The following is a 27899-nucleotide window of genomic DNA, read 5'->3' on the forward strand; positions in this document are numbered from 1 at the left end:
CTTCATTACTGGTGGGATTGCAAGCTGGTACAACCACTCTGGAAATCAGTCTGTAGGTTCCTCAGAAAGTTGGACACAGTACTGCCTGAGGACCCAGTTATACCACTCCTGGGCATATACCCAAAAGATGCTCCAATATACAACAAAGACACATGCTCTACTATGTTCATTGCATCTTTATTTATAATAGCCAGAGGGCTGGAGAGATGGTTCAGTGGTTCAGAGCACTGGCTACTCTTCCACAGGTACTGAGTTCAATTCCCAGCAACCACATGGCAGCTCACAAATGTCTGCAACTCCAGCTCCAGGGAATCTGAAACCTTCAAACACTGATGCACACAAAATAAAAATAAATATAATAGCCAGAAGCTGGAAAGAACCCAGATGTTCCCTCAACAGAGGAATGAATACAGAAAATGTGGTACATTTACACAATATAGTACTACTTAGCTATTAAAAACAATGACTTCCTGAAATTCATAAGCAAATGGATGAACTAGAAAATATTATCCTGAATGAGGTAACCTAATGGCTATTAGCTCAAAGCTCAGATTACCAAAGATATAATCCACGGATCACATGAAGCTCAAGAAGAAGGACAACCAAAGTGCAGATGCTTCATTCCTTCTTAGAAGGGGAAACAAAAATATTCATAGGAGGAAATACAGAGACAAAGTTTGGAGCAGAGACTGAAGGAAAGGCCATTCAGAGACTGTCCCACCTGGGGATCCAGCCCATATTCAGCCACCAAACCCAAACAATATTGCTGACGCCAAGAAGTGCATGCTGACAGGAGCCTGATATAGCTGTCTCCTGAGAGGTTCTGTCAGAGCATGACAAATACAGAGGCGGATGCTCACAGCCAACCATTGAACTGAGAATGGGGTCCCATTAGTAGAGGAGTTAGAGAAAGGATTGAAGGAGCTGAAGGGGTTTGCAACCCCATAACAACAATACCAGCCAACTCCCAGGGACTAAACCACCATCCAAAGAGTACACATGGACAGACCCATGGCTCCAGCTGCATATGTAGCAGAGGAGAAGCCCTTGGCTCTGCCAAGGCTCGATGCCCCAGTGTAGGGGAATGCCAGGGTGGGTGGGGAAATGACCTCATAGAAGAAGGGGGAGGGGGTATGGATTAGGGAGTTTATGGTCGGGAAACCAGGAAAGGGGATAACATTTGAAATGTAAATAAAAAATATCCAATAAAAAAATTGTAAAAAAAATTTACATTCATTTATTTTATGAGTGTTTTTCTGCATGTATGTATGTATACCACATGTGTGTATGGTGTTTGCCCAAAGGTTAGAAGAGGGCATCAGATGGCCCTGAACTGGAGTTATGGATGATGGTAAGCCACCATGTGTGAGTGCTGGGAATTAAATCCAGGTTCTCCAAAGGAGTAACAAGTACTCTAAACTGTTAAGCTGTCCCCCAGCCTTCTTTATTTGAGACAAGTTCTCCCTGTGTAGAGCAGGCTAGCTTGGAACACAGCTTTCCTACCTATACCTCATAACTTTACAATACTATGCCTGATTGAAAAGTTGTACTTTCAAATTACTTTAAGTTTTGTAGTTCAAAATTTTCTCTATATCTAATTCTTATTTAGTTCTCCCAAGAAAACATAATATATAATTTTTTCATAGGGACAAATGTTTTGGCAACCACCAATATTAGAATTACCAGCACATAAAGCACAAACAAAATTATCTTCTGAATTCTATCTCTACACTGCTAGTATTAGCAGGAAAGTAAACCAAGGCACTTACTGACTTCCAAGTGGCAACATTTTTTTCGACAAAAGTGAATATTGTGTCACACTGATCCAAAGGAAGGCAGTCCAAGACATCTCCCAATAGCACAAATGGTGTAGACGCAGTACAGACACCTGCAAATGGGGTACAAATCAATGAAGAGCTAGTGACACTGCCTTCCGACCCAAGAAAAAGAATCCAAGGACAGGCAAATTACAAAGTAATAATAAAGTGAAAGTTACTATATGCCTCTAAAATCAATAACGAATGTTTCAGTCATCAACTGTTTGACATTGAATAGAAGTTCAATAAGTATGTGTCAAGCTGAATTAAACCTATTTATGGACAAACTGGAAACACAAAACAAAGTATTACTAATAATAATCTCTTCAAAAATAAGACTTTCCCTTGCAGAAAATTGTATTTAAGCCTTTATTTGCAGCTTAAATAGAGAAGTCCGTGTTTTTCTAAAGTTCTAGGCATAGTTCCCAGTTTGTAGTAAAGACATCACCAATCTTAAGTAATATAGTAAGTCAATGAACTAAGCACATATTATAAATGGAGGAACAGGTGAGGAAAACTGTTTACTGAATAAACGAATGAATAACTAATAAACAGCTTATACAAAAGTTTAATAAGTAAATCAAAATTGAGGAAGTTAGATTTACAAAACAGCTCACTTTGACACTGGGAAACCATTTTTACCTTGTGTGCTCTAGGTATATAAAGCATCAAAAGAATGTGATACAAATGATACTTAACAGGTTCAAAGGCCATCTTTGCATATATTATTTAAATTAATCAAATGAAATTTGAACCATAGGGTTAAGAAATATTGATGAACTGTTTTTCATTTCACTTTCTGAAAATATTTAACAAGATCTTATCATGTATCAGGCTCTATGTGCCTATGTCCTGTGTTTAAAGTCTTAAACCAATCTTATACTTGTATGGCACTGATATATTTTTACAGAAGATTTATTTATTTTATATGTATGTGTATATTCCTGAGTATATGTATGTGCACCCCACATGTGCAGAGGCCAGAAGAGGACTTCATATCCTATGGAGCTGGAGGTATAGGTAGTTATGAGCTGCCTGTCATAGATGCTGGAACTGAACATAGGTCCTCTGCAAGAGCAGCAAGTAATCTTAGCTCATGAGCATCTCCCAGCACCCCACTGCCGTTTTTCTTAATAGACCTCTTACTAGTTTTTCTGCTAGCAATCTACCCCAATGCACTTACTGTTCTAAGGGTGTCTATCCCTATGAGATACACTGGTCTTTAAACTAACCCACACTTTTTTTTTTTGCCATTCTCATTTCATACAATTTTCTAGCTATGCTGAACTTGGTCTTTGTATAACTATCTCCTTCTCTATTTCTGGCAAACTTAATCCCTTATGTTCCTATTTGTAGGCCAGATATTCCTTTTTTCATTTTGTCTTATTTTGTCTCAAATTTCTGATTGTCCTGATTCAGCCTGACAAGTGCTAGATTATAGGTAGGTGTTATGGATCCCAATTCATCTTCCTTTTTAAAATTCTTCCTGATTCCTTTAGATTTTAATTTAGAGAGCCACGTTCACTTCATTATAATCAACACACTTTAACCACAGCACTTATAGCACAGTAATAGTCACACATTTCTGTCCTCCATTAACCTCTAGACTCTTACAGGTAGGCTCTACAATTTACTCATCACTGAATCTCTAAATCTTTTTTTTTTTAAAGATTTATTTATTTATTATATGTAAGTACACTGTAGCTGCCTTCAGACACACCAGAAGAGAGCATCAAATCTCATTTCAGATGGTCGTGAGCCACCTTGTGGTTGCTGGGAATTGAACTCAGGACCTCTGGAAGAGCAGTCAGTGCTCTTAACCACTGAGCCATCTCTCCAGCCCCGAATCTCCAAATCTTAACGTAGTACTATGCATACAATAAGTGCTCAGTAAGTATTTGTACATGGTTAAAACACCTGAAATACAAGGAAATTGCAAATGTACATGACATGATAGAGATGAGAAATAAGTATGAACAAATTCTTGGCAAAAGTAGAAGTCAAACAATGAACAGGGGGCTGTGAATGTAGGTCAGTGGGAGAACAGCATGCATGAGGTGCTAATGCTTGGTCTCTAGCACCACACATAAAGAATCAACAAAACTAGACAGAGGTAGAGGTATCTTGAGATTCTTAAATAAAACTGGTCAGATATAAAACAACTTTAAAAAGAAAGAGAAAAATACTTACTTTCTGTTACTCCCCCAATGGCAAGAGAAATAATAGCTAAAACGTTCTCACATGCTGAATGATTTATCTACCAACAGAGAAACAATTTTATTTAGAAGCAAGAATTTGGACTAATTGTTAACAATAAAGACAAGTTCTATGAAATTAAGCAGTAATACATCCAGGAATTAAAATATCTTACACAAAGTTATTTTGTAAGATGAAAAACCATGAACACTATAGAAGTGTATCAAGCAAAGTGAACACTATAGAAGTGAGTCAGTCAAAATCCAGTGGGCTCGGGAAATGTTAACTTTTACATGACTAAGGTTTTAAGCTTATTGGGTATAGAAGTTCTAAGGCTGTGAGTAAGTCAACAGCAGGACAAAAGCAGGGCCTGGCTTGAATCCATGTTAACCCTGGAGCGTTAGCTGAGGGTCTTCTGCAGGAAGGTGACTGCAACAGTGAGCACTCTGACTGCTCTCTGTGCTGTTACACGGCACCAACAGAATGTTATTGCTCTTCTTACAAACAGAACTGAAGCTCTGAAAGAAAAGGGACTTTCTCAGCACCTCATAACAGAGAAGTGATGAAAAAAAGATTTTTTTAAGTCTGAAAAAGTGATCAATTGGTCTGACCCAAAATTATCTGAGAAAAAGGGGGGATACTATTATATTATGGCCATCAGAAGAGAATCTATCACCATGGGCCCCAATTTCTCCTTAATCAAAAATAAATGTTAAAAATTTTTCTTTCATTCAGGATCCCTGCTAAAGGCAATATTTAGATTCTTCATGGTTAAATTTCATCAGCAAGGTTAAACAAGCCTTAGTTACTTATGTATGCTTATAGCTGAGGAAAATCCCACAAGAAAATGAGGACATGTAATCCTCACTCTAGGCTTAACATCCTTGAACTAGACTGCTTATGCCTTTACACAGTGTGTCATCATTTATCTAACAAAGTGAGAGTCTACTTTTAAAAAAATGTATTTTGTATACCTGTGTGCATTCTGTATGTGTATGGAGGTCAGAGGACAACTTGCAGGAGTTCTCTCCTTCCAACATCTAGGTTCTAGAGATCAAAGTCAGGACATGGAGCTCTGTAGCAAGTGCCTTGACTTGCTGAGCCATCTTCCCAAGTCAGTCTTTACTTCTTGCTCTTTAAGACTGAATGTCAAAATTTTTCTTATCATCAAAACCTTAAACTGTACCTGAGCTATCAAGAGCCTAAATTAGGACTATCCTACTCAATACAGCTTCTAAAGGCAGAGTGTTCATGCTCAGAAAACATGTCATGAAACATCCATTCCAACAATAAAGCAATTTCTAATAACATGACTTATTAACTGGCCAGCAAATTTTAACAAATGAAGAGGGAAATACTTACAATTTCTTCTTCCAGAACACCTCTGAAAGCTTGGTCAAGGGTACATTTTTTTTCATTTTCACTATTAAAAACATAAATACCTTCATTTCACAAACAATTCACTATTATAAACATTCATAAAGTCCTTTTTTATGAACATTGCGCTTTACCTGCCAGGTAACTGACTGAAGGCATTCAACAATGGCTTGATAGTTTTGTTATTCAAGGCTTCTCTGGTAGATTTCTACAAAAATAAAAATGACAAGTAAGTAGAAAGCTTTTGTCGTTTATGAAAATTTACTGTTCATTAATTATAAGTCTTTCTAACTAAAAAATGTTTTTAACTAAGAAACATTTTCTGCCAGTCATTTTTATTAATGCAACTTAATGATCCTGATCTTTGTCACATGAAACTGGCAAGAGCTAATTTGACATTTGCATCACAGGTTCACCTTTCCTATATATCATATCCATGCACATTTCCTGCTTTTAAAAAAAAAAAAAATCTTGCTAAGTTTAATGGGGCATCCTGCAACCAGCACTGGAAACAATCAGCTTAAGGTCAACCTGAATTCTGAGTTCCCAGCCTAGCTTGGGCTACATAACAAAACCCTGTCTAAACAACACCAATTCAGTTTGGTTCATGAATTACATGTTTGGTTTTCAAATGTTGTAGCTCCCTTAAGACCTATTCCCCACATTACTCTATGGTTACCAGTCTTACACCCACCCTCTAAAAATACACTGAAGCATGGCAGTGTTTAAAGACATTTCCTATCAATCTCATTTCAGCATGTTCACATTCTCACGCTGTTTTTTCTATCTGTTCATTCAAAATCTATATATTCTTTCAGATTCAGCTCAAGGCCTATTACTTCCAACCGTTTTGCTCAGCTGACACAGTACCAGGGAAATCTAAGGATGAATAAATAAATGATTGTCTTAAACTGACCATAATTTATAGAGGACAAAAATATTGCATATATTTGGAAAGCTGTCTTATTACTTCATAAAGGCTTCGATGTGTGTTAAGTGTCCATTACTGGCTCCATCACTGGGTAAGTTGAATAACCTGGGGTTCATTCTCTTCTTGATTTCCCACCCTCACCAGTTAAAGATGAATGGCGCTGCAGATAGATCCTTGCTATTATCAGTGGCACTGCATGGGAACTTATTTAAAATGCAGAATCTAAGCAGGGCAATAGTAGTACGCACCTTTAATCCCAGCACTCAGGTGGCAGAGGCAGGTAGACCTCTAGTTCTAGGACAGCTAAGGCCTCACAGAAAACCCTGTCTCCAAACACCCAGAATCTCTGGCTTAATGAATAAGTATCTTCATTTCACAAGATCTCTACATGGTAATACCACACAGCAAAGCCGAGAACTACTAATCTAAATGATCCCTAATTAAACAGTGCTGCAGTTCAGTAGTGGAGTTCTTTGCTTCTACTCCCAGGACTGAGAAAAAGGGTCGGAGGGAGATGTTCCTTTCAGGGCTACTGTAACAGAAGAAAACATCTCTAATGGCATAAGCAAGGCATAATCTTTCAAAACCAAACACCTTGCAAAGCAGAAAATGGTTAAAACAACTACTGATTATGAAGAATCTCTCTTCTCTCACATAATTTTCCTTCTGGCATCAGTACAATTACCTAAACACAGTTACATATCTAAGTCGAAACGTGCATGTAATCTTAGTACAAATGGTATAGATTATGGGCCCAATAGCTTATAAGAGTGTTCTTTATACATATATTGCTGTGATGGGCAACAGAAAAAGGACCGTGGATTTAAAGTCAGAAAAACGAGAAAAGTCAGTCAACTTAATTTTGTTTTTTGAGGGGTTAGAGGTGTCTTAGTTTCTAGCTCACGCACTAGAAAAAAAAAAAAAAAAAAACAACAAAAACAAACAAACAAAAAAAAAACTTTTAGTGTTACTGACACATAAACCATCATAAAGTGTCTCTTAAATGCTCAACAACCTTTTCCCAAACAGGCAAAAACGAAACAGCAGCTGGTAACTCTTCGGAGTTGGTAACCCTTCCCAAGGTGATCAGTTTGCCTCTTCCCGGTTAGGAGCTCCTTATCCATCTCTGGATGAAATGAGCAAGACGAAGGGGGACTAAACTGACTGCTAGATTAGCCACCAGGTAGTGTAGGAGGCGGGGCGGAAACAGACTTCAGGGCTCCTGCCCGAGAAACCTGCTCCGCCCAGCTAGATGAGCTGAAGCTGACTGAGCTAATCTATGGGTGAAGTTTCCATGCTCGCCCGCAAGAAAACGGCAAGAACCAGGGATTCGCCAGCGGAGGGGCAGAGGACCCACAGACGAGTAGTCAGTGTGCCTTTCCCTTAATGTCAGTCTCGGAAAGGGCCAGGAGCAGACCCAGCTGTGAAAATCCTTCGGTCTCTTGGAAATTTTCAGTGAGAGAAAGGAAAAGAATAGAACCAGGTCAGAACCACGGCCGTCAGCCCCCAAGCTCACCGTAAACCGCGTCCGCGCCTCGGGCAAACTGAAAAGCGCCGGCGTCGGAGACATCTTGGTTGCGCGTGCCCACCACCGTACTGCGGCGCACAGTGATGACGTCAGGTTGGGAGCAACGAGACGGCCCGGCACACACAGCTAGAGTGGCCAGCAGTGATATTCTCCGGTGCAATCTGGCTCAGCCATGGCTCATAGGCCGGGCTCTGGGACCACACTAGAGTGGAGCGGTCTAGGGTGTCTCGCGCAGTCAGCTCCGCCTTGGGCACAGACAAGGCTGGTTTTCTCGGCAGACGAATGACGGCTTGGTGCAGTTTCAGGTGTGGCACCGGAAGGTAGCGCTCGCGAGAAGCCAGTTTGCCTGAAGAAGCAGACGCACTGTGGCAGCACTCTTATTACTTCAAGGGCTGTGATGAATATTGAACTGATACATCTTTCTTACTGCTTGGAGGATGCTTAGCCTCAGAGAAAAATGGGGTCAACACATGAAACAGTTGAAAGATGGGTTGAGAAAATTTAAAGGGGGCGGGGGGAGTAGGATCTTAAATGGGATGGAGATATGGATTGTAGCAGCTTGAGCTCTGAATTATTTCATGTTCAAGTATAGCTCTACCCATCCGTCTAAGTTGCAGGAACCCAGTAAATCCTTTCTATAATAGCCTAATGCTATTAAAAGTTAGACTTGATCTCTTATCAGTCTCATCTGATTAATGCAAGAACTGAGGGGCAATTCATTTGCAATTACTTACATTTCCTTTTCATTTTTCAAACTCAAAATGAATTTGGGCCACAGACGTCCTGAATGGGATCAACTGATGATCCAGGGTCCCCATGAGCCTAATGAAGTTAGTAGCTGGATTTGCCTCTAAGCAGTACTTTGTGAATCTATACATAGGATGAAAGCTGAATTCAGTGGACGTGGATGAGAATATGAATCTTATCCCCACACTGACTGGAGAGATACAGTGAGAGTCTTTTCTAGTGTTGCATTACTAGTGGCTCTAAATAATGTCAGCAGAGCAGTTGTAGAGAGAAAAAAAAAAGATTATTATTTTAGTCTGAGTTATCACTGAACACTGAGTTCTTCTGTCCAGGTAATTTACTCTGAAGGTTTTCCAAGGAAGAAGGGCAGTGGAACTGGGGACAATGAAACAGAAAAGCCAATGTATAAGGTATATTTTTAGGATTGGGCAATTGTGTTAGGTTTTTTTTTACAGTTGTGACAAAAATGCCTGACAGGAATAACATATGGGAAGAGAAAGTTATTTTGTCTCATGGTGCAGAGGATATCATCTGCCATGTGGCTGGAATGGAGTGGTTCATGGAAGTAGGAACTACTTGTTGATATTGTCACAGATCAGGAAGCATAGAGCACAAAGCAAGTAGGGCCAGGCTGTAACCCTTAGTGGTCTGTACTTAGTGGCCTAAATCCAAAATGTAAGGTTCCACAGTCCATCAAAATAGTGCTACCATTTGAGGACCTGGTGGGCAAACACATGAGCCTGTGGGGGACATCTGAATTCAAACCATAGCACTGTTTGGGTGACTGGGATTCAATTTTTGTAAAAGTAACTTTTATTTACCTGATGTGATTGTCATCTCAGAGGCTCACTGCTGAATAAGCTCACCCTTTCTTGGTCTTTCTGAACTCTGGCTAGCTGGTTCAACTTAGTTGCTCTGGCTCAAATTCTCCAAGCTGACTGATTCAATCTGGCTTCCCTCAGCTTCTTAGTGAATTGTTCTGCTTGGCCTCAAACTAATGCTGGCAATTTGTCCTAATCTTCTGGCTCCTTCTTCTCTGGGTTCAACTGCCTCTGCTGACTTGTGCCGAACTCACGAATAAACTCAACTCCACTACCCTGCACTGATTCCCAATTGACTGAACTCCCCACTCACTCAACTGACTGACTGACTGACTGACTGACTCCCTGTGCTGCTCTTAAATAGCTTCCAGGAGAGTGAGCATATCCTATCTCTGACTCATTTTGTCAAATCTTTCTCTGATTGGTCACTTTATCCATCAATTAGATGTAAATATTTGGGATTAAAGAGCATGACTATATTCTAGCTAGATCACACAGATCTAAAACGTCTTTGAATGTGATCAGAGAAGTCGTGTTGCTGGATTAAAATTCCTGTACAAATTTTACTGAGACCTTTTGAGAGGCTGTATTTAGTACACCATTATATGATTTGTCCAATGGGAATGGGCAGCCCCTATAAGTATAAATTATGATGGGAGATGGGTTTGAGGATGCAACTCGTGTTGATAGAGTGTTGCTTATCAGTGGTGAAGCCCTGGGTTTGATTGGCTATATAGTGAGTTCTAGGCCAGTCTGGGCTACGAGAGACCCTATTTCAGAAAACAAAGTAGTAAAAATAAATTATGCTGATTAAATCAGATGTCAGAACATGGATAGATCTTGCTTAGTATTTATATGACTTGGGAAGTTGAGTATTTAAGAACAGTAATTCAAGAATATGCAGGATGTGATGATGTGTGCCTATAATTCCAGGTACTTAGATAAGTAAAGCAGGAAAGTTATGAACTTGACACCAGTCTGGGATATATAGAAAGACCTCCTTGTTTTCAAAAAGGTAAAATGAATACATATAATTTTAGGAAAGTTAGATGACAGTATTACAGCTATCATAAACATAAAATTCAGACTGTTTGATATCCTTCTGTAAGCATTTCCATATTTTAGCTGTGTATTCCTTTATCCATGCAAAAATGGTTATGTACTATTTTATCAAGGCTAGAAAGATTTGTGATTCATCCATGACTTATCTGCAGCTTCTGGTTTTAGTAGTGTTTCTTAGTCCAAGAACTGCAGCCATTTGGTATCTTCTAGTATTTTTAGCACCTGACATCTACAGCCAGAGCTGGCCCAGCTAGACACGTTTGTAGCCCCATTGGAAAACAATAATATCAACCAACCGAACCCCACCAGAGCTCCCAGGGACTAACAACCAATGAGTACACATGGACAGATCCATGACTCCAGCCTCATATTGTCCAGCATCAATAGGAGGAAAAACCCTTGGCCCTGTGAAGACTCATTTCCCCAGTGTAGGATAATGCCAGGGCAGTGAGGTAGGAGTGGGTAGGTGGGAGTGGGAGCATCCTCACAGAAGCAGAGGTGGAGGAATGGGGGCGGGGGGAAGGGGATAACATTTGAAATGGAAATACATAAAATATCCAAGAAAAATAAATAAATAAATAAAATGTTTCTTAAAAAAATAAATGGATTTCATGTCATAAAGATCACTTAGTATCATTCTTGACTGGGTGTGGCAGAAGCAGGCAGATCTCTGGGAGTTCACAGCCAGCTTGGTTTACATAAAGAGTTCCAGGCCAACGAGAGCTACATAATAAAGCAACCCTGTCTAAAAAGAAGGTTAAAAAAAAATAAAGGAATAGTTATAGTGTAAAAGGACAGAAAAATACTCAAGCAAGTTTCACTCATGAGAAACACCATACTACCAGATAAACATTCATTACGTTATTCTTGATTTATTGTACTTTGTAAGGTGATCAGGGTTTTGTTTTTTGTTTTGTTTTACAGATGGAATATTTGTGGTAGCCCTAACTTGAACAGCTCTTGGGATGATTTTCCCCTGCAGTTTGTTTTCACTTTCTATGTCTGCCACTGTTTATTGTCTTCCTGGGGAGGAGCACACATGGGAGTGTGCCTCTGGTCTGATCTCTCCTTTCATTTTCACATGGATCCTAGGGCTTGAACTCACGGCCAGGCTTGTGTGGTATCCAGCTTTACCTGCTGAGGCACATCTCTGTCATATCGATTTTCATAAATTTTTAAATTATTTTCTGCCATGGTAATCCAGAATGACTTTGTTTTTTAATGATTTTTAATAAACGTTTAGTTTTAATCCATAAATGTGTGTTATTGCCCCACAAATCATATATTCTTTAACACAATATTGAAATTAAATAAGCAATGAATGCTTAAATGTTCAAGTCAATAGAGAATAGCATTAAGGCTTACACGGAGTGACTAAGCTTAGTAAGGAAAGTTTACTAAAAAACGGAGATTGACCCAAAGTGGGGCTATCTATGGTCCAGCTACGCAAGTTGTAAATCCAAATTAAAATTTGTTGAAGGAAATTGTTATTCCAGTAAACATACAAATAGAATTGAGATAGGCTTATTTATTATTGATAAAGTGCAAGGGTCTATAAAGAATTTTATATCTGCACAATACTTCAACTCAGAGGGTAATCACAAAATTACCTAGATCTTCAATTCTGTGAGTTCTGAAAGGGAAAGAAAAGATTGAAGTTAGCAGAGATTGGTTATGGAGGTTTAAGGAAAGAGGCTAGCTAGTCATTTGATTTAATGGTGAAAGGCAAAATAGCAAGTACTTATATAGAAGCTACAGCAAGTTACCCCGGTAATTTGATTAAGATGATAAGGTGGCTGCACTCCACAATAATTTTCAGTGGCAGAAAATCATATCCAGGGTGCTTTCCTCAGTAGAGATACAGCAATTCTTGACCATAAAGGAAAGGGAGACTTTCCTGTTAGGGGCTAACATAGCTGATGCCTTCTAATTGCTCATTTACCATTCTCTCTCACTTTTTTAAAGATTTATTTATTATGTATACAGTGTTCTGCCTGCATATATGCCTGAAGGCCAGAAGAGGGCACCAGATCTCATTATAGGTGGTTGTGAGCCACCATTTGGTTGTTGGGAATTGAACTCAGGACCTCTGGAAGAGCAGCCAGTGCTCTTAACCTCTAAGCCATCTCTCCAACCACCATTCTCAAAATAAATAAATAAATAAATAAATAAATAAATAAATAAATAAATAAATAAATAAATAAATTCAGGATAACAGTACACCTGTCTATAATATGATTCTCTCTTCCTGTCTCTGTTTCTCTCTCTCTCTCTCTCTCTCTCTCTCTCTCTCTCTCTCTCTCTCTCTCTCTCCCTCTCTCTCTCTCTCTCTCACACACACACACACAGACACACACACACACATTTGCTGGGGACTGAACTCAGAGCCCTATGTGTAATAAGCTGACATCCTACCACTGAGCTCCACCCCACTTTCTACTTCTCAGCAAAAAATTCCTGTTCTTGCCTATAAATGACCTTCTCAGTCAAGAGCTTTGATGGTGCTGTACAATGAAGTTGATATTTTCATATCTGTTAACAGCAGCCATTTTGTAGCCTACAGATGAAGAAACAATTTCAGCTTTCTTTTTTTCTTTAAGTTTTATAAAGGACAACATTTGATTGGGGCTGGCTTACAGGCTCAGAGTCTCAGTCTATTATTATCAAGGCAGAAGTGTGGCAGCATTGCAGCATCCAGGTAGGCCTGGTGATGGAGGAGGTGAGTCCTACACCTTCACCCAAAGGAAGCCAGGAACAGACTAAATATCCCCAGGCAGCTAGGAGGAGGGTCTCCACAGTGACACCCAATTTCAACTTTCAAGTAACATTATTAAAGATGAGTTGGGGGTCTGCATTCTGCCTCAGGGCACAGCTGCTTGGAAGGCGAAATGCAGGGAGCTTGACTGTGCAAATCTGATGTTGTAGTCGTTGGGTGCTGGGTTTCAGGGAAGTGCCAAGACACAGCTCATGGGGTGGGAAAACCCAGTCTGAGATGTGGGAAAACTGAAGCTGGGGTTACTAGATTCCCGGGCACTCAGTTATCCATAGGATGTCTCACAGAGGAGTTGGGAACGAAGTGTTGGGGGTCCCCAGGCCTGTGACAAGGCTGAGGCCACGGTGGTTCTTAGACCCGAGGACATCTGGGTGCCTCTGAGAATCACAGAAGAGCCAAGAACAGAAGAGGGGGATGCAAGCTGAGGACGAGCCTGGGCCTGGGGGAAAGAGGGAGCTTTGTCTTAGTGCTGCAGTGATTGTCCTTAGCTTATTGGCTGGGAGAACAGAGAGGCCTATGGGAGATTAAGCTGCAGCTCTGTAGGCGAAGACCTCCATGTTCCCCATGGCACTGGTAGATGTAAGAGACAGCCTTTACTTCCAAACTGTTTATTGGTTGTTCATCGAGGAAAATGGATGCGAACCAACCTCTGAGGGTGGACCAGAGACTTTGCAGGGAGGAATGTACTGGAAGGGTTTATTGGCTAAACCCTTAGGGCCTCTAGGTACCTCATTAGCATGTAGAATTCTGGTATGGGCCCACGTGACTACGGGTCACAGTTCCTTTTGTGGAAAGTATGGCGTGTGTTCTAGGCCAGGAATTTGGCAGGGAGTAGGGGGGTGCCTACCGTCTCAGGTGTGTACCCACCAAGTTTCCAGGGTGTCAGACCTGCTCTACCCACCAAGCTTCTTGGCATGGTTTACTGTTCCGTAGCTCCTCCCTTTTCCTTTTATAAAGGAAAGGTGTCATAGGCGTGACTGTCTCTAATTTGTCGTGAAAATTTTGGGTGGGGGTGGAAGCATCCCACAACACAGGCTAGAGATGTAGCACAACATAAGCCAGAGGGGTAATGTGGGGTGGAGGCTAGGTGGACAAGGGGTTATTAAACTAATTAATTGTTCAGTAGATTGTACAATTTATCAGGACATTAACATCTGTTTTAAACCTTTAACTAATCTACATAGACGTCATGTTTTCCTTACTATCATATAAAATTCCCCAAGTTCGATAGCCATTTGGCTTTGGCAAGAGAGTTCAGCTGTCACTGGGAGGTCCCAAGTCTGTCATCCGTGGGTCTAAGCTGTCATCAGTCAGATATGATGTCTGGATGAAGGCAGCATCTGGCCTGTGGTGGCAGTGTTTTCTTTTCTTTTGAAACGATAAACCTGTAGAGTAATCATAACAGAGGAGCAGAACCCCAGCAGAAGGATGTCTGCACAGGGTGGGTAGTGTGTGTTACACCTGTCGTAGTTTGCTTGGGAGCACATTATGGCTTGTTGTTATGGTCTTAGATAAAGCAAGGGCATTTGAGGAATTTAGTTCTGGAAGGCATCCTTTAAGTGGGGAGTTACCTTTGTTGTATTAAGGAAAGCAGAGGGAAGAGTGGAGAATTTATCTGCTTTGGATGGCAAAGGAAGAAAATTCCATGTTCATTATATATCTGGGATAGACAGTAACTGCTTGTCTGAAAAAGGAAACTGGGGGAGGGGGAGAGTTAGGAGGATGTTGGCCTGGAAACTGGGAAAGGGAATAACAATTGAAATGTAAATAAGAAATACTCAAGTTAATAAAGAAAAAAAAAAGGATTAAATAATGGTTATCAGCAAAACAAAAAGTGGTTGTTTGAACTGTGGGAGGAGATTAAATATAATTTCGAACCTTAAAAGAAATATTAAACAAATTGAAAAATTTAAGGACAATTTTAGGTTAGAAGGCACAAATGCTAGGGAGAAAAACGTTTAAATAAAGAAGTATGGGAACTTTGGGTTAAAAGACATTGTTTTAGTTGTACCTGTTAGGGAGAACAACAAGCATTTAAACAAAGAAGGCTGAAAATTTTTGGGTTAAGGGTTACAGTTGTGTGTGTGTGTGTGTGTGTGTGTGTGTGTGTGTGTGTGTGTGTGTGTGTGTGTGTGTTTTCAAATTCTCAGCTGCAAGATCTTATCTACTGTCTTTTCATGGTGGGCTCTTTTAGCCTAAGTGCAGGAAGGAGAGGCCTGCTCTGCTATGCTGCAGCTGTGTGCCCTAGCCATCGGGTCCGCCCCCCACCCCCACTTGTTTTTTTCTTGGTTGATATACCCTAAAAGTAAAGGAGAAAGAGAGGAAGCATAAGAACTTGGTGACACCATATTGGCAGGGCTAGAGAGAGTAAGAGGCACCCGTAGTAGCAGCAACAGCAGCAGCAGCTTAGGTGGGTAGTGGGAAAGAGTGAGTGTGTCAGCTTTTCGGTGCCCCATGAAGCTCTGGGGTTGGGCTAGGGCTGGTGGGGTAAGACAGAGAGCTCAGGGCACAAGCTGTGTGTGTAGCAGTCCTTGCTGTAGAGCTGGGGGAAGGGCAGAAAGTGGAAGGGGAGGCTAGTCACTGTGGTAGCAGAGTGAATTAAGTCCAAAATTAGACCTGTAGATTGTAGCTAAGAGTCCAAGGGGCGGGGAGCCAGGAGTGGAGCTTGTTTTAGTGGAGTTTGGATGTGGATCTGAGTGGGTCACCAGCTGGGATATGCTTCATCTGGGTGTGCTCCATGTTGTGGGCCAGTTGTGGGAAGTGTGGTGTATGTTCCAGGAGAGGAATTTGGCATGGAGCAGGGAGACACCTTCCTCAGGTGTTTTTGGAGTCTCAGATCCGTTCTCTACCCACCAAACTTCCTGGCATGGTTTACTGTCCCACAGATGAGCATATTGGAAAGACTTATTTGCCGTACATGCAGATTCCTCATGTATCTTGGCAAAGAAAAGTGAAAATATTATGAAAAGGTTTCACATTTTTTCTTCTTCCATTTTTATTAAATTGGGTATTTCTTGTTTACATTTCTTTCTTTTCTCCATCTTTATTAACTTGAGTATTTCTTATTTACATTTCGATTGTTATTTCCCTTCCGGTTTCCGGGCCAACATCCCCCTCCCCCCTCCCCTCCCTTTCTCTATACGTGTTCCCCTCCCCATCCTCCCCCCCCATTGCCGCCCTCCCCCAAACAATCACGTTCACTGGGGGTTCAGTCTTGGCAGGACCCAGGGCTTCCCCTTCCACTGGTGATCTTACTAGGATATTCAATGCTACCTATGAGGTCAGAGTCCAGGGTCAGTCCATTTATAGTCTTTAGGTAGTGGCTTAGTCCCTGGAAGCTCTGGTTGCTTGGCATTGTTGTTCATATGGGGTCTTGAGCCCCTTCAAGCTCTTTCAGTCCTTTCTCTGATTACTTCAATGGGGGTCCCATTCTCAGTTCAGTGGTTTGCTGCTGGCATTCGCCTCTGAATTTGCTGTATTCTGGCTGTGTCTCTCAGGAGAGATCTACATCCAGTTCCTGTCAGCCTGCACTTCTTTGCTTCATCCATCTTATCTAATTGGGTGGCTGTATATGTATGGGCCACATGTGGGGCAGGCTCTGAATTGGCGTTCCTTCAGCCTCTGTTCTAAACTTTTCCTCCCTATTCCCTCCCAAGGGTATTCTTGTTCCCCTTTTAAAGAAGGAGTGAAGCATTCACATTTTGGTCATCCTTCTTGAGTTTCATGTGTTCTGTGCATCTAGGGTAATTCAAGCATTTGGGCTAATATCCACTTATCAATGAGTGCATACCATGTGTGTTTTTCTGTGATTGGGTTACCTCACTCAGGATGATATTTTCCAGTTCCATCCATTTGCCTATGAATTTCATAAAGCAGAGTAGTATTCCATTGTGTAGATGTACCATATTTTCTGTATCCATTCCCCTGTTGAAGGGCATCTGGGTTCTTTCCAGCTTCTGGCTATTATAAATAAGGCTGCTATGAACATAGTGGAGCACATGTCTTTGTTGTATGTTGGAACATCTTTTGGGTATATACCCAGGAGAGGTATAGCTGGGTCTTCAGGTAGTACAATGTTCAATTTTCTGAGGAACCTCCAGACTGATTTCCAGAGTGGTTGTGCCAGTCTGCAATCCCACCAACAATGGAGGAGTGTTCCTCTTTCTCCACATCCTCACCAGCATTTGCTGTAGCCTGAGTTTTGATCTTAGCCATTCTGACTGGTGTGAGGTAGAATCTCAGCATTGTTTTGATTTGCATTTTCCTTATGACTAAAGATGTTGAACAATTCTTTAGGTGTTTCTCAGCCATTCGGCATTCCTCAGCTGTGAATTCTTTGTTTAGCTCTGAACCCCATTTTTTAATAGGGTTATTTGTCTCCCTGTGGTCTAACTTCTTGAGTTCTTTGTATATTTTGGATATAAGGCCTCTATCTGTTGTAGGATTGGTAAAGATCTTTTCCCAATCTGTTGGTTGCCGTTTTGTCCTAACAACAGTGTCCTTTGCCTTACAGAAGCTTTGCAGTTTTGTGAGATCACATTTGACGATTCTTGATCTTAGAGCATAAGCCACTGGTGTTTTGTTCAGGAAATTTTTTCCAGTGCCCATGTGTTCCAGATGCTGCCCTAGTTTTTCTTCTATTAGTTTGAGTTTATCTGGTTTGATGTGGAGGTCCTTGATCCACTTGGACTTAAGCTTTGTACAGGGTGATAAGCATGGATCGATTTGCATTCTTCTACATGTTGACCTCCAGTTGAACCAGCACCATTTGCTGAAAATGCTATCTTTTTTCTATTTGATGGTTTTGGCTCCTTTGTCAAAAATCAAGTGCCCATAGGTGTGTGGGTTCATTTCTGGGTCTTCAATTCTGTTCCATTGGTCTATCTGTCTGTCTCTGTACCAATACCATGCAGTTTTTATCACTACTGCTCTGTAATACTGCTTGAGTTCAGGGATAGTGATTCCCCCTGAAGTCCTTTTATTGTTGAGGATAGTTTTAGCTATCCTGGGTATTTTGTTATTCCAGATGAATTTGCAAATTGTTCTGTCTAACTCTTTGAAGAAATGGATTGGTATTTTGATGGGGATTGCATTGAATCTGTAGATCGCTTTTGGTAAAATGGCCATTTTTACTATATTAATCCTGCCAATCCATGAGTATGGGAGATCTTGACTTTCTTTGTTGGGTCTTTATGTGACTTAGGTGTTAGTAATTGTGGTATCATAAAAAGAATTGGGCAATGTTTCTTCTATTTCTATTTTGTGTAATAATTTGAGGAGTATTGATATGAATTATTCTTTGATAGTCTGATATAATTGTGCACTAAAACCATCTGGCCCTGGGCTTTTTGGTTAGAAGACTTAATTACTTCTATTTCACTAGGGGCTATAGGTTCGTTTAAATTGCTTATCTGTTCTTGATTTAACTTTTAGGTAGTGTATATCAAGAAAAAAGTTAGGTGTTATTCTGAATGGTCTGTCTTTATATGTTACTTGGTCTTTTTCCTTTGCAGCTTTTAATATTCTTTCTTAGTTATTACATTTAATGTTTTGATTATTATGTGTCATGGGAGTTTCTTTTCTGGTCCAGTCTACTTGGTTTTCTGTATGTTTCATATACCTTGATAGATAGAAACCTCTTTGTTTAGGTTAGAAAATTTTTCTTCCATGATTTTGTTGAAAATATTTTCTATACCTTTGTCCTGGGTTTCTTCTCCTTCCTTGATTACTATTATTTGTAGATTTTGTCTTTTTATAGTGACCCAGATTTTCTAGATGCTTTGGGCCTGAAATTTTAGATTTAGCATTTTTTTAAACTTAGATATTCATTTCTTCTATTTTGTCTTCAATGCCTGAGATTCTCTTTTATCTCTTGTATTCTATTGTTAAGGCTTATCTCTGAGGTTTTTGTTTGACTTTTTTTTTAATTCTTTAATCTTTTTTACAGACTAGTCTTCATATGCCTCCTAGTCTGACTCCTGTCTGCTCCTCATTCTATACTTCACCCCCACCCCACCCCCATCTCCAAGAGGATGTCCCCACCCCTCGATCTCCCTCCCCACCAGACTTCCCCATTTCCTGGGGCCTCAAATCTCTTGAGGGTTAGGAGAATCTTCTCTCACTGAGGCTAGACCAGGCAGTCCTCTGCTGTTTATGTGTTGGGGGCCTTATATCAGCTGGTATAAGCTGCCTGGTTGGTGGTTCAGTGTCTGAGGGGTTAAACATTTTATTTTCAGTTTTCTCTCAGTTTGGATTTTTTTTTAAAGTGGTTCTACTCTTCTCGTCCTGAACTGTTTTCATTTAATTTCATTCCACTGTTTGACTTTTCATAGATTTCACTAATGAATTTATTTCCTCTTTCAGGTCCTTGAACATATTCATAACAGCCATTTTGAAGTCCTTGTCTTGTGCTTCAGTTATTTTGCATTTCTGAAGGCCTACTGGAATAGGATTGCTGCGTTCTTATGGAGCTATTTTGTCTTGCTTGTTATTGTGTTTTTGTGCTATAGTATAGGCATCTGGGTTTGGGGTGATTGTGATTCTAGGTGTGGATATCTCATCTTGTCTTTGTTGACTGCATATTCTTCTGTTCCTTGGATTTGGTGCCCTCTCTGAATCTTACAGTTCTGTGGGAGTTGTAAGATGTCTGGTAGGGGCTGCTTCTGAATCCTTTCCATGGATGGACAATGATATTCCCAGGTAGAACACATTTCTAGGTATTAGAGGCTGACACAAAGGAGTGGGGATGGACTACAAGTGGTGGTGGTGGGGGCAGGCTAAAAGGGTTCACAGGAAGGAGGAAAACTGGTTCTGCCATGAAGGCTATCAGAGTCTCCAGGGTGTAGAGTCAGAGAAGGAGGATAGGTCCCTGCAAGTGGTCTGCTATAGAGCTGGGATGAAATGGGGGGGGAGTAGAATTGGAGGACAGGAAGGAGGGTAAATATTACCTACTTGATTCTCAGAATAGAGGGGGGGAAACTGGTTCTAGCAAGAGGATTTGCTTAGTCCCTAGGCAGTAGATGCAGCCCTTGCCAGGGGTCTGCTTCAGGGAAGAAGATAATCTGGGGAACTGGATACAGAGGATAGGAAGCATAGTGAAGGGTTCCTGGAGGAGTACCTATGGTCCCGGTGGGTAGTACCTATGGTTGTTGGCTGCTGGGGGAAAGGGATGGGACAAGAGAAGAAGGCTAAAGGAGAAGATCTGCTGAGTCCTCAGGGAATGGGGGTAGAGAGTAAGGGGAAGCACTAGAAGGTGGGCTGCTACAGTACTGAGGATAAGACTGGGGGACAGGGTGAAGAGTGAAGATTTCCTAGCTGATTCCTGAACTAGTGTGGCCAGTGGGGTTCCAGGTGAGGATGGTCCTTGCCGTTCTCAATTCCATTCCAGTATCTTGAAGCAGAAGTGTCAATGTCCTAAGAAAAATAAAGTCATAAAATGAATAGAGAGCCTGGAACCTCAAATCACCATGTACAGAGATCTGTTAAATAAGCAGGAGCAACTTCTTTATACCAAGTATAGGCTTATGGCTGATAGGCAGTATTTGAAACATTATGTATGTCCTCGAGGTTCTGGTTGCTATAGCAGCTACTTTTATGTTAATCAGAATGTAACTATCATCATGAAACAGAACCCATGGAAAGGATGGATACTTTGCAATCAAATATTTATTATAGGGGCTAGAGCAATGGCTCAGCAGTTAAGAGCACTTGCTTCTCTTGCAGAGTTTCTGGTTTTGGTTCCCATATCCACATAGTAACTCACAGCTGCCTGTAACTTCAGTTCTAGGAGATCTAGAGCTCTCTTCTGACCTTGATAGGCATCAGGAATGCCACAGTGCACATTTATACAGGCAGGCAAAACACTCATACACATAAAAGTTTTTTTAAAAACATGCTTTGTAGTTAAAATTTGGGGATCATAAGTACAGAAACAAGCTAGAAAAGGAATCCTCTACCCACAGAGCCAGACCCTACTCAGAGGCTGTTGGTCTCACTGTAGTATCTTGTCTTGACCAGTGCTTCACAGTCCACCCATTATCATTTCTTCACTGCCCAGACTCCCAGGCAGCAGCATCCTCAGCTCCAGCATGGATGGCATCCACAACAAGGTCAATTCCTCTTTAGTATCTGGAGTGCCTTGTGTATCTTTCTACAGTGATGTGATTCTTCACCTTTATAGACATTCTGTTGCCTTCCCAAATGATCATTTTGCAATTCATCAACAAAATTTGACCCTTCCAACAGTTCATAAATAAAGTGACTGTCTAGGGTTTTATTGCTGTGAACAGATACCATGACTAAGGCAACTCTTTTAAGGACAACATTAATTGGGGCTGGCTTACAGGTTCAGAGGTTCAGTTCATTATCATCAAGGTGGGAGCATGGCAGCTTCCAGGCAGGCATGGTGCAGCAGAGTTCTATATCTTCATCTGAAGGCTGCTAGCAGAATACTGGCTTCTAGGCTGGTAGGATGAGGGTCTTAAGCCCACACCCACAGTGACACACCTACTCCAACAAGGCCACACCTACTCCAACAGGGTCACATCTTTTAATAGTGTTACTCCCTGGACCGAGCATATATAAACCATCACATTCTACTCCCTGGCCCCCATAGGCTTGTTCAAACATATGAGTCTGTAGGGGCCATACCTAAACATAGCATAATGCAAAATACATTTAACATTCTTCCAAAGTCTCCATAGTCTATAGTAGTCTCAACAATGTTAAAAGTTCAAAGTTCAAGGTCTTTTCTGAGATTTATCCAGTCACGTAACTATAATTCCCAAAGCAAGACAGGAAACCAGCTGGGCAAACTCCAAACTTTGCATCTCTATATCTGGTTTAAAGTGGTCTTCAGATCTCCAACTCCTTTTTCATCTTTGTTGCCTGCAATAAAGTTCTCTGTCCTGGGCTGGTTCCTCTCCCTGTTAGCAGCTTTCCTCAGGAGATATCCTATGGTTCTGACATCTCGAACATCTTGGGCTCTCCAAGGCAACTTCAATGTTACAGCTTCTTGTTTCAATATCTGGGATCCACACATGATCTTTTGGGCTCCTCCAAAGGGCTGCTATCACTTCTCCAGCCCTGCCCTCTGTAGCATTCTAAGCTCAGGTTGATCCACTCCACTGCTGCTGCTTTTCTTGGTGATTATCCCATGGTACTGGCTGGGTGTCACCAATAGCCTCTCATAGGCTCTCCTCATGGTGCCAAGCCATATCTCCTTTGCATGACCCTGTCAGTCCTAGGCCATCAACTATAACTGAGGTTATACCTTCACCAATGGCCTTCCATGGTCTCTCACAGTGTCAAGTCTCAGCTGTTCTTCATGACCCTTTCATGTCTTCAAAACCAGCACCACCTGGATGACTCTTAAACATTACCAAGTACAGTTGCAGCACAAGGTACAACCTCAGATATCTCTGGAACACAGCTTCTTTGTGCTCCCAGTAAACATTTCCCAGATTTTACTTTAATGATGTTGGTCTCTTCTTAATCACCACTAATTTCTTAGTTCCAGCTAACTAGCATCAATTGTCCCAGTAGTCTCCTTCTTCTCTTGACTATAAAGTCAGAGATACAAGGCCAAAGCTGCCAAGTCCTGCTGCTTGCAGGCACTGGAACATTCCCCCCTTGTTCTATTACATTATCAGAAGCTTTCACTGCCTGAGCTCAGCTGTCCTGAGCTCTTGTTTTGTAGATTGATCTTGAACTTAGAAATTGCATGCTGTCTCTTGAGATTAAAGGTATATACCACCATGGCTAGATTTGAGCTTCTCGAACTTGCCCTGTCTCAGGTTGGTCTTAAACTCAGATCTGCTTGGTTTTATTTATCTCCTGGGATTAAAGGTGGGTACCACCATGCTTGGATGTAAACTTAGCTGGGTAGACTCTTGCCCCAAAGTCCCACTCCCTTAGTTTGTTATCTCCTTGAACACAGGATTCAGTTCCATTTCACTTTCTGGTGCCCCTTTAATACTTGAGCCATATATTTTATATTTTTCCTTTCTCAGCTTGCTATGCTTGTTTAAGATGCTCTTCATGAGACTTAACCAGAGAACAAAGTCTATGATGGGGGTTTCTGAGATTTCCTTTATTAAAACTGCCACATTCTTCACCAAAATACCACAAAAACAGTCTTTGTGCCACATACTGAAATTCTTCTCTAAAGCCTCTTGGGCCAGGTCTGCATAGTTCAAATTACTCTCAGCAACACTCTCAGCAACAAAGTCTTCCATATTCCTACTAGGATGGTCCATTAAGCCCCATTTAAAACATTCCACTGCTTTCCAAATCCAAAGTCCCCAAATCCACATTCTTCCAAACAAAATCATGGTCAGGCCTACCATAGCAACACTCCACTCTTGGTACCAACTTCTCTGTCTTAGGGTTTAATTGCTGTGAATAGGCACAATGACCAACAAAATTATTTTAAGGACAACATTTTATTGAGACTGGCTTACAGGTTCAGAAGTTCAGTCCATTATCAACAAGGTAAAAGGTAGGAGCATGATGGCATCCAGGCATACCTGGTGCAGGCAGAGCTGAGAGTTCTATATCTTCATCTTAAGGCTGCTAGCAGAATACTGGCTTCCAGGTACCTAGGATGAAGGTTTTAAAGCACACACCTGCAGTAACACACATACTCCAACAAGGCCACACCTTCTAATTCTTCACACTTCCTGGGCCGAGCATATATAAACCATCACAGTGACTTATTAAAGGGACTTCATAAAACATCAGGCATGCAAGCTACTTCTTTAAAAGTGAGGTTTATTGCTGGTCTTGGGAAATGTTTTAAAGTTTCAGATTAATTGCAACATCTGTTTTCTGAAATAAAATACCTTACTTTGAATCAGGATTTTTCTGGAATGTCAGGTGTTTAAGCCCACTCAGTGGCAAGGAGGAGTGGCTCCTATAATGTTTTATCACCTATCTCCAGCTACCATTATAGATTTCACCAAGACACATCTTCAGACATGCACATGCATGTGTGCATGTGCACTGAGGGGACCTGAGCTACTTGGCAGGACAGGGCTTTTGAGAGAAGTGCTTGCTTGGGTGGTGCATCCTAGCATGGGTCTGTCCACTCTGGATCTGCTCCAGTGTCCCTGGAGGGATGTTTGGCTGGTGTCCATTTCTTTCCTAGGTACTGCCAGCATGTGGTCTTGGCCTAAGAGATTTAATAACACAACTCAAACAAATCATGGGCACATTTTTTAGCTGGAGTTGCCATCTGTCCTGGGTTGACTGTTCTCATCCAATAAGCAAGCCAAAATCTCCAGAAAAATAAGCATTTGGAACTACATTCCTCCTCCACATCTTTTCTTTGTAAACTCCCAAACCCTGGGAATAATAATATTATTATTAATATTTACTTCTGAAAAAATTATCCCTTTAGCAGGTTTTCAGGAAACAAATATTTACTATGAAAAACTTTAGAAAATTAATTTTAGAGAAATTAGTCAGTACTTTGAAGCATTTGTAACATCTAAATTCCTAGGAAAATCAATATGGGGGCAGACCTCTTGCTGATTTCTTGACTTTTCTATTCTCCTAAGAACACTAATCTCTCAGTGGGGAGAAATACAATTTATGAGTCAGGATTGGTCTAAACTAAAAAGCAATTTAAAAAATATTTATGGCAGTGCCATTGAAGTAGTCGGTAACAGCTACAGCCCAAAGAGTGTTCGTTCCTCAAATGCAGGTGGAAGAAGATGGGCACTGTAGGCCTCTCTGCTCTGCCCTGTAGAGGGTGTCATGTTTTGTCGGTTGCGTGAGGTGTGAGGCCATCTACTGAGCTCAGGCAGTTTATAGCAGGTGTTTAGGTACCCTGCTTAGAGTTACTCTCAAGATAGGCAGCTAGGGAAAACCCAGACTCAAGTACCAAAGGGCTTAACTCATACAGACATCTACTATGACAGGAGGATTAACCTGTCGCCTACCATTTATCAGCATGAGAGAGAAAGAGCGTAGGGGCTTGCTGTTGGTTAAAAATGGACTGGCATCATTGGCCCTGGTCAGGGTTACCTTAAGGGAAGTATTGAGGGATAATTCTACTAAGGAGCAGATATGTACGCAGCTCACTTTATAGAGACAGCCTGAGTCCAGATGGCACAGACTTTAGACTAGGGGTTGCTGGGGACAGAATACCATTTAGGGACTGCCAGCAGTAGGCCAGGATGTCGACATCTCAGAAGTTCACCTCAGCTCCTTGTAAAGAAGGGTGGAGTCTGGGACCCTGAGAAGAAGGAGACACATTCCTCCAGGGGACCCGCCATCTGAAATAAGAGGCTGCAGTAGGCTGGGATGCAGACAGCTCAGTAGCCTGCAGCAGCTCTTTGTAAAAAAAAGGTTGTTCCCATTTCTCCTAATCTTTGCCATGGACTATGGCTGTATAAATTTCATTTGTGCATGACTGCTTTTCAGTTGGCCTTGGTGTGCATAATTATTCTATTATATCTGACTTTCCTACTTCTTTCTCCTTCTGCTCTGGAGAATTCTGTAAAACTAGATGTTCCTTGATGTAATGATTCTTGAACTATTGGAAATTGAGGCATAGGGGCACAGTACAGCACAGTCCTAATGGCCTAGGTGCATCCTGTGTGTTCTCATCTTGGAAACAATGTAATAACTACACAATGGTAGTTCCAGATTAATGCTTGGCTTGCAAAGAAAGTTTGAAAAAATTATTAGAAAATGAATTAGAGCCAACACTGGGACCCAAGAAAAGAAAACGTTGCGGATGTTAGGAAATAGGTTTTGCATAACACTTGAGAGTGGTTCTTGGATAAGGAAATATAGAATATATAAAATTATATACTAGTAAAACTAAGTCAAAATACTATAATTCTTAGGAGAGTGCAATGTAAAGGAACAGAAAGCTAGTGGAACTACTGAGTTAAGGGTTAATTTGAGTTTTTCTGGCCACTGTCTGGCAGCTTTGCTCATGTCATTTATCATTAGAGCTTCACAGGAAAATCCAAGTAGCTGACCTTGGAGCTTGGAGCTTTGAAATATAGTAAGTCAAAAGTTAAAGTTTAAATAATGATAAACTTGCAATTATTATTATTTTGGTCACAGGCCTGGGAATAGGGGAACCTTGAAACTTTGGGGAACAATTGTAATTCTTAATTCTTTGTGGGATGTGGTTATTCTTTTGAATTTGATTTTGCAATGATTATACAATGTCTCTTCTTCTACCTGCTTTTGGATTATCAATAAAAGACTGGAGCAAGAGAAAGGCTTGGGAGTGTGAGCATGTAAAGAAAAAGTGAAGAGTGAGTGGAGAGTGAGGTGTACATGAGATTGTGTGTGTGTGTGTGTGTGTGTGTGTGTGAGAGAGAGAGAGAGAGAGAGAGAGAGAGAGAGAGAGAGAGAGAGAGAGAGAGAGAGAGAGAGAGAGAGACAGAGAGAGAGAAACTTTAAGCCTTGAAAAATTGCTTGTCAGTTTGTATCCAAAAAGTAGTCTGTGTATATTTATTATGCACCTTCCAGATATCCCTGCTTCCAGTTGAAAACTCCAATCCTGTGTCAAGCCTGGACCCATGGCAAGAGGTGAATGGCATAACTACTTGGTCAGTCTCAAGACACCAGATTGGAAGGCCTATGTGTAGGGAGTCTATGGGAGGAGGGATGAAGAGGAGCTCTCATTGTTGGCATCTTTGAGTTTTCAATTACTCACTAGAGAACACCCTCACAGAGGACATATCAACTGTGAGAGCTGTAGGACATTTCACTCTGTGGATGTGGACAGAGAATGCTGAACATTTAAGATGATGATACTTCTTAAGGAGACGAGGCTACCCAGTGGTAGCAGATTGATTTCAGTTTTTCTCTCCTAGGCTAGATATCATCCTATAATATGTCTCTGTTAACCCCACCATCCAGCTCATAGGAGAATTCATCAGTTGCCATGTGGTCCTGACTAGTATGTGACAATGAGCATATTACCATGAGACCCACACATTTCTCAGTTATCTCATTAGCCAGAAGTAGCTGGTCTACTGGCAGAAAGACTGTTGAAAGCTAGAGAGGTAGGTTTGCGGCTCTGAGGTTTATATTAACTACTGTTTCTTCTATGACCAAGTACATGACAGAGCTTAAGGAAAAAGGTTATCTTAGCTCTTGGTCTCAGAAATTTCAACCAATAGTCCTTGACTACATTGTTTTGGGGTCACAGTGAGAGAGAATACCACAGAAGTAGATGTGGTAGCTATGTGAGGAAGAGGCCGTTCATCTCATGGCAGACAGGAAGCAGAGTGAGACAGGGACCAGGACCACTGACAGATTTCCTCCTAAATTTTCCCCAAATTCCCAAAGTAGCACCATCTGCTACACTGACAAGCGTTCAACACATGAACCTGTGGGGGGCATTTCATATTCAAACCATACATAGGCAAGGGTGCCAAGAGGTAGAAATAGAGTTGAATCTCTATAATCATTGCTTCTACACCTTGTGACTTTAGGTTCTGACATTTATAGTACTGATTTCTGCAGGGGAAACCAAACTTGAAACTAACTGCTTTGTCTTAGTTGGGGTTACTATTAGAAGTTACATGGCACTTCTAATCCTTGATTCAGTAAGGTTTTCCACATGTCCTTCCCACAGAACTAGAACTCACATACAATTTTGGAAGGTCACCGAGCT

The 27899-nt window shown here is 41.1% G+C and overlaps 1 protein-coding gene across 1 annotated transcript in view; it reads right to left on the reverse strand.

The window, feature by feature from the left end:
• Thoc1 (THO complex 1) overlaps positions 1-8163 on the reverse strand; it is a 39745-nt gene extending 31582 nt beyond the window's left edge. The window contains exons 1-5 of the mRNA XM_032886062.1: positions 7838-8163; positions 5525-5598; positions 5376-5436; positions 4008-4074; positions 1770-1888 (exon numbers count right to left, since the gene is read on the reverse strand). Of these exons, the coding sequence (XP_032741953.1) occupies positions 1770-1888; positions 4008-4074; positions 5376-5436; positions 5525-5598; positions 7838-7891 (375 nt within the window). The 5' untranslated portion in view covers positions 7892-8163. The remainder of the gene's footprint in view (positions 1-1769; positions 1889-4007; positions 4075-5375; positions 5437-5524; positions 5599-7837) is intronic.
• Positions 8164-27899: the final 19736 nt, after the last annotated feature.

This window comes from Rattus rattus, chromosome 15 (genome assembly GCF_011064425.1).
Source record: "Rattus rattus isolate New Zealand chromosome 15, Rrattus_CSIRO_v1, whole genome shotgun sequence".
Taxonomy (NCBI): Eukaryota; Metazoa; Chordata; class Mammalia; order Rodentia; family Muridae; genus Rattus; species Rattus rattus.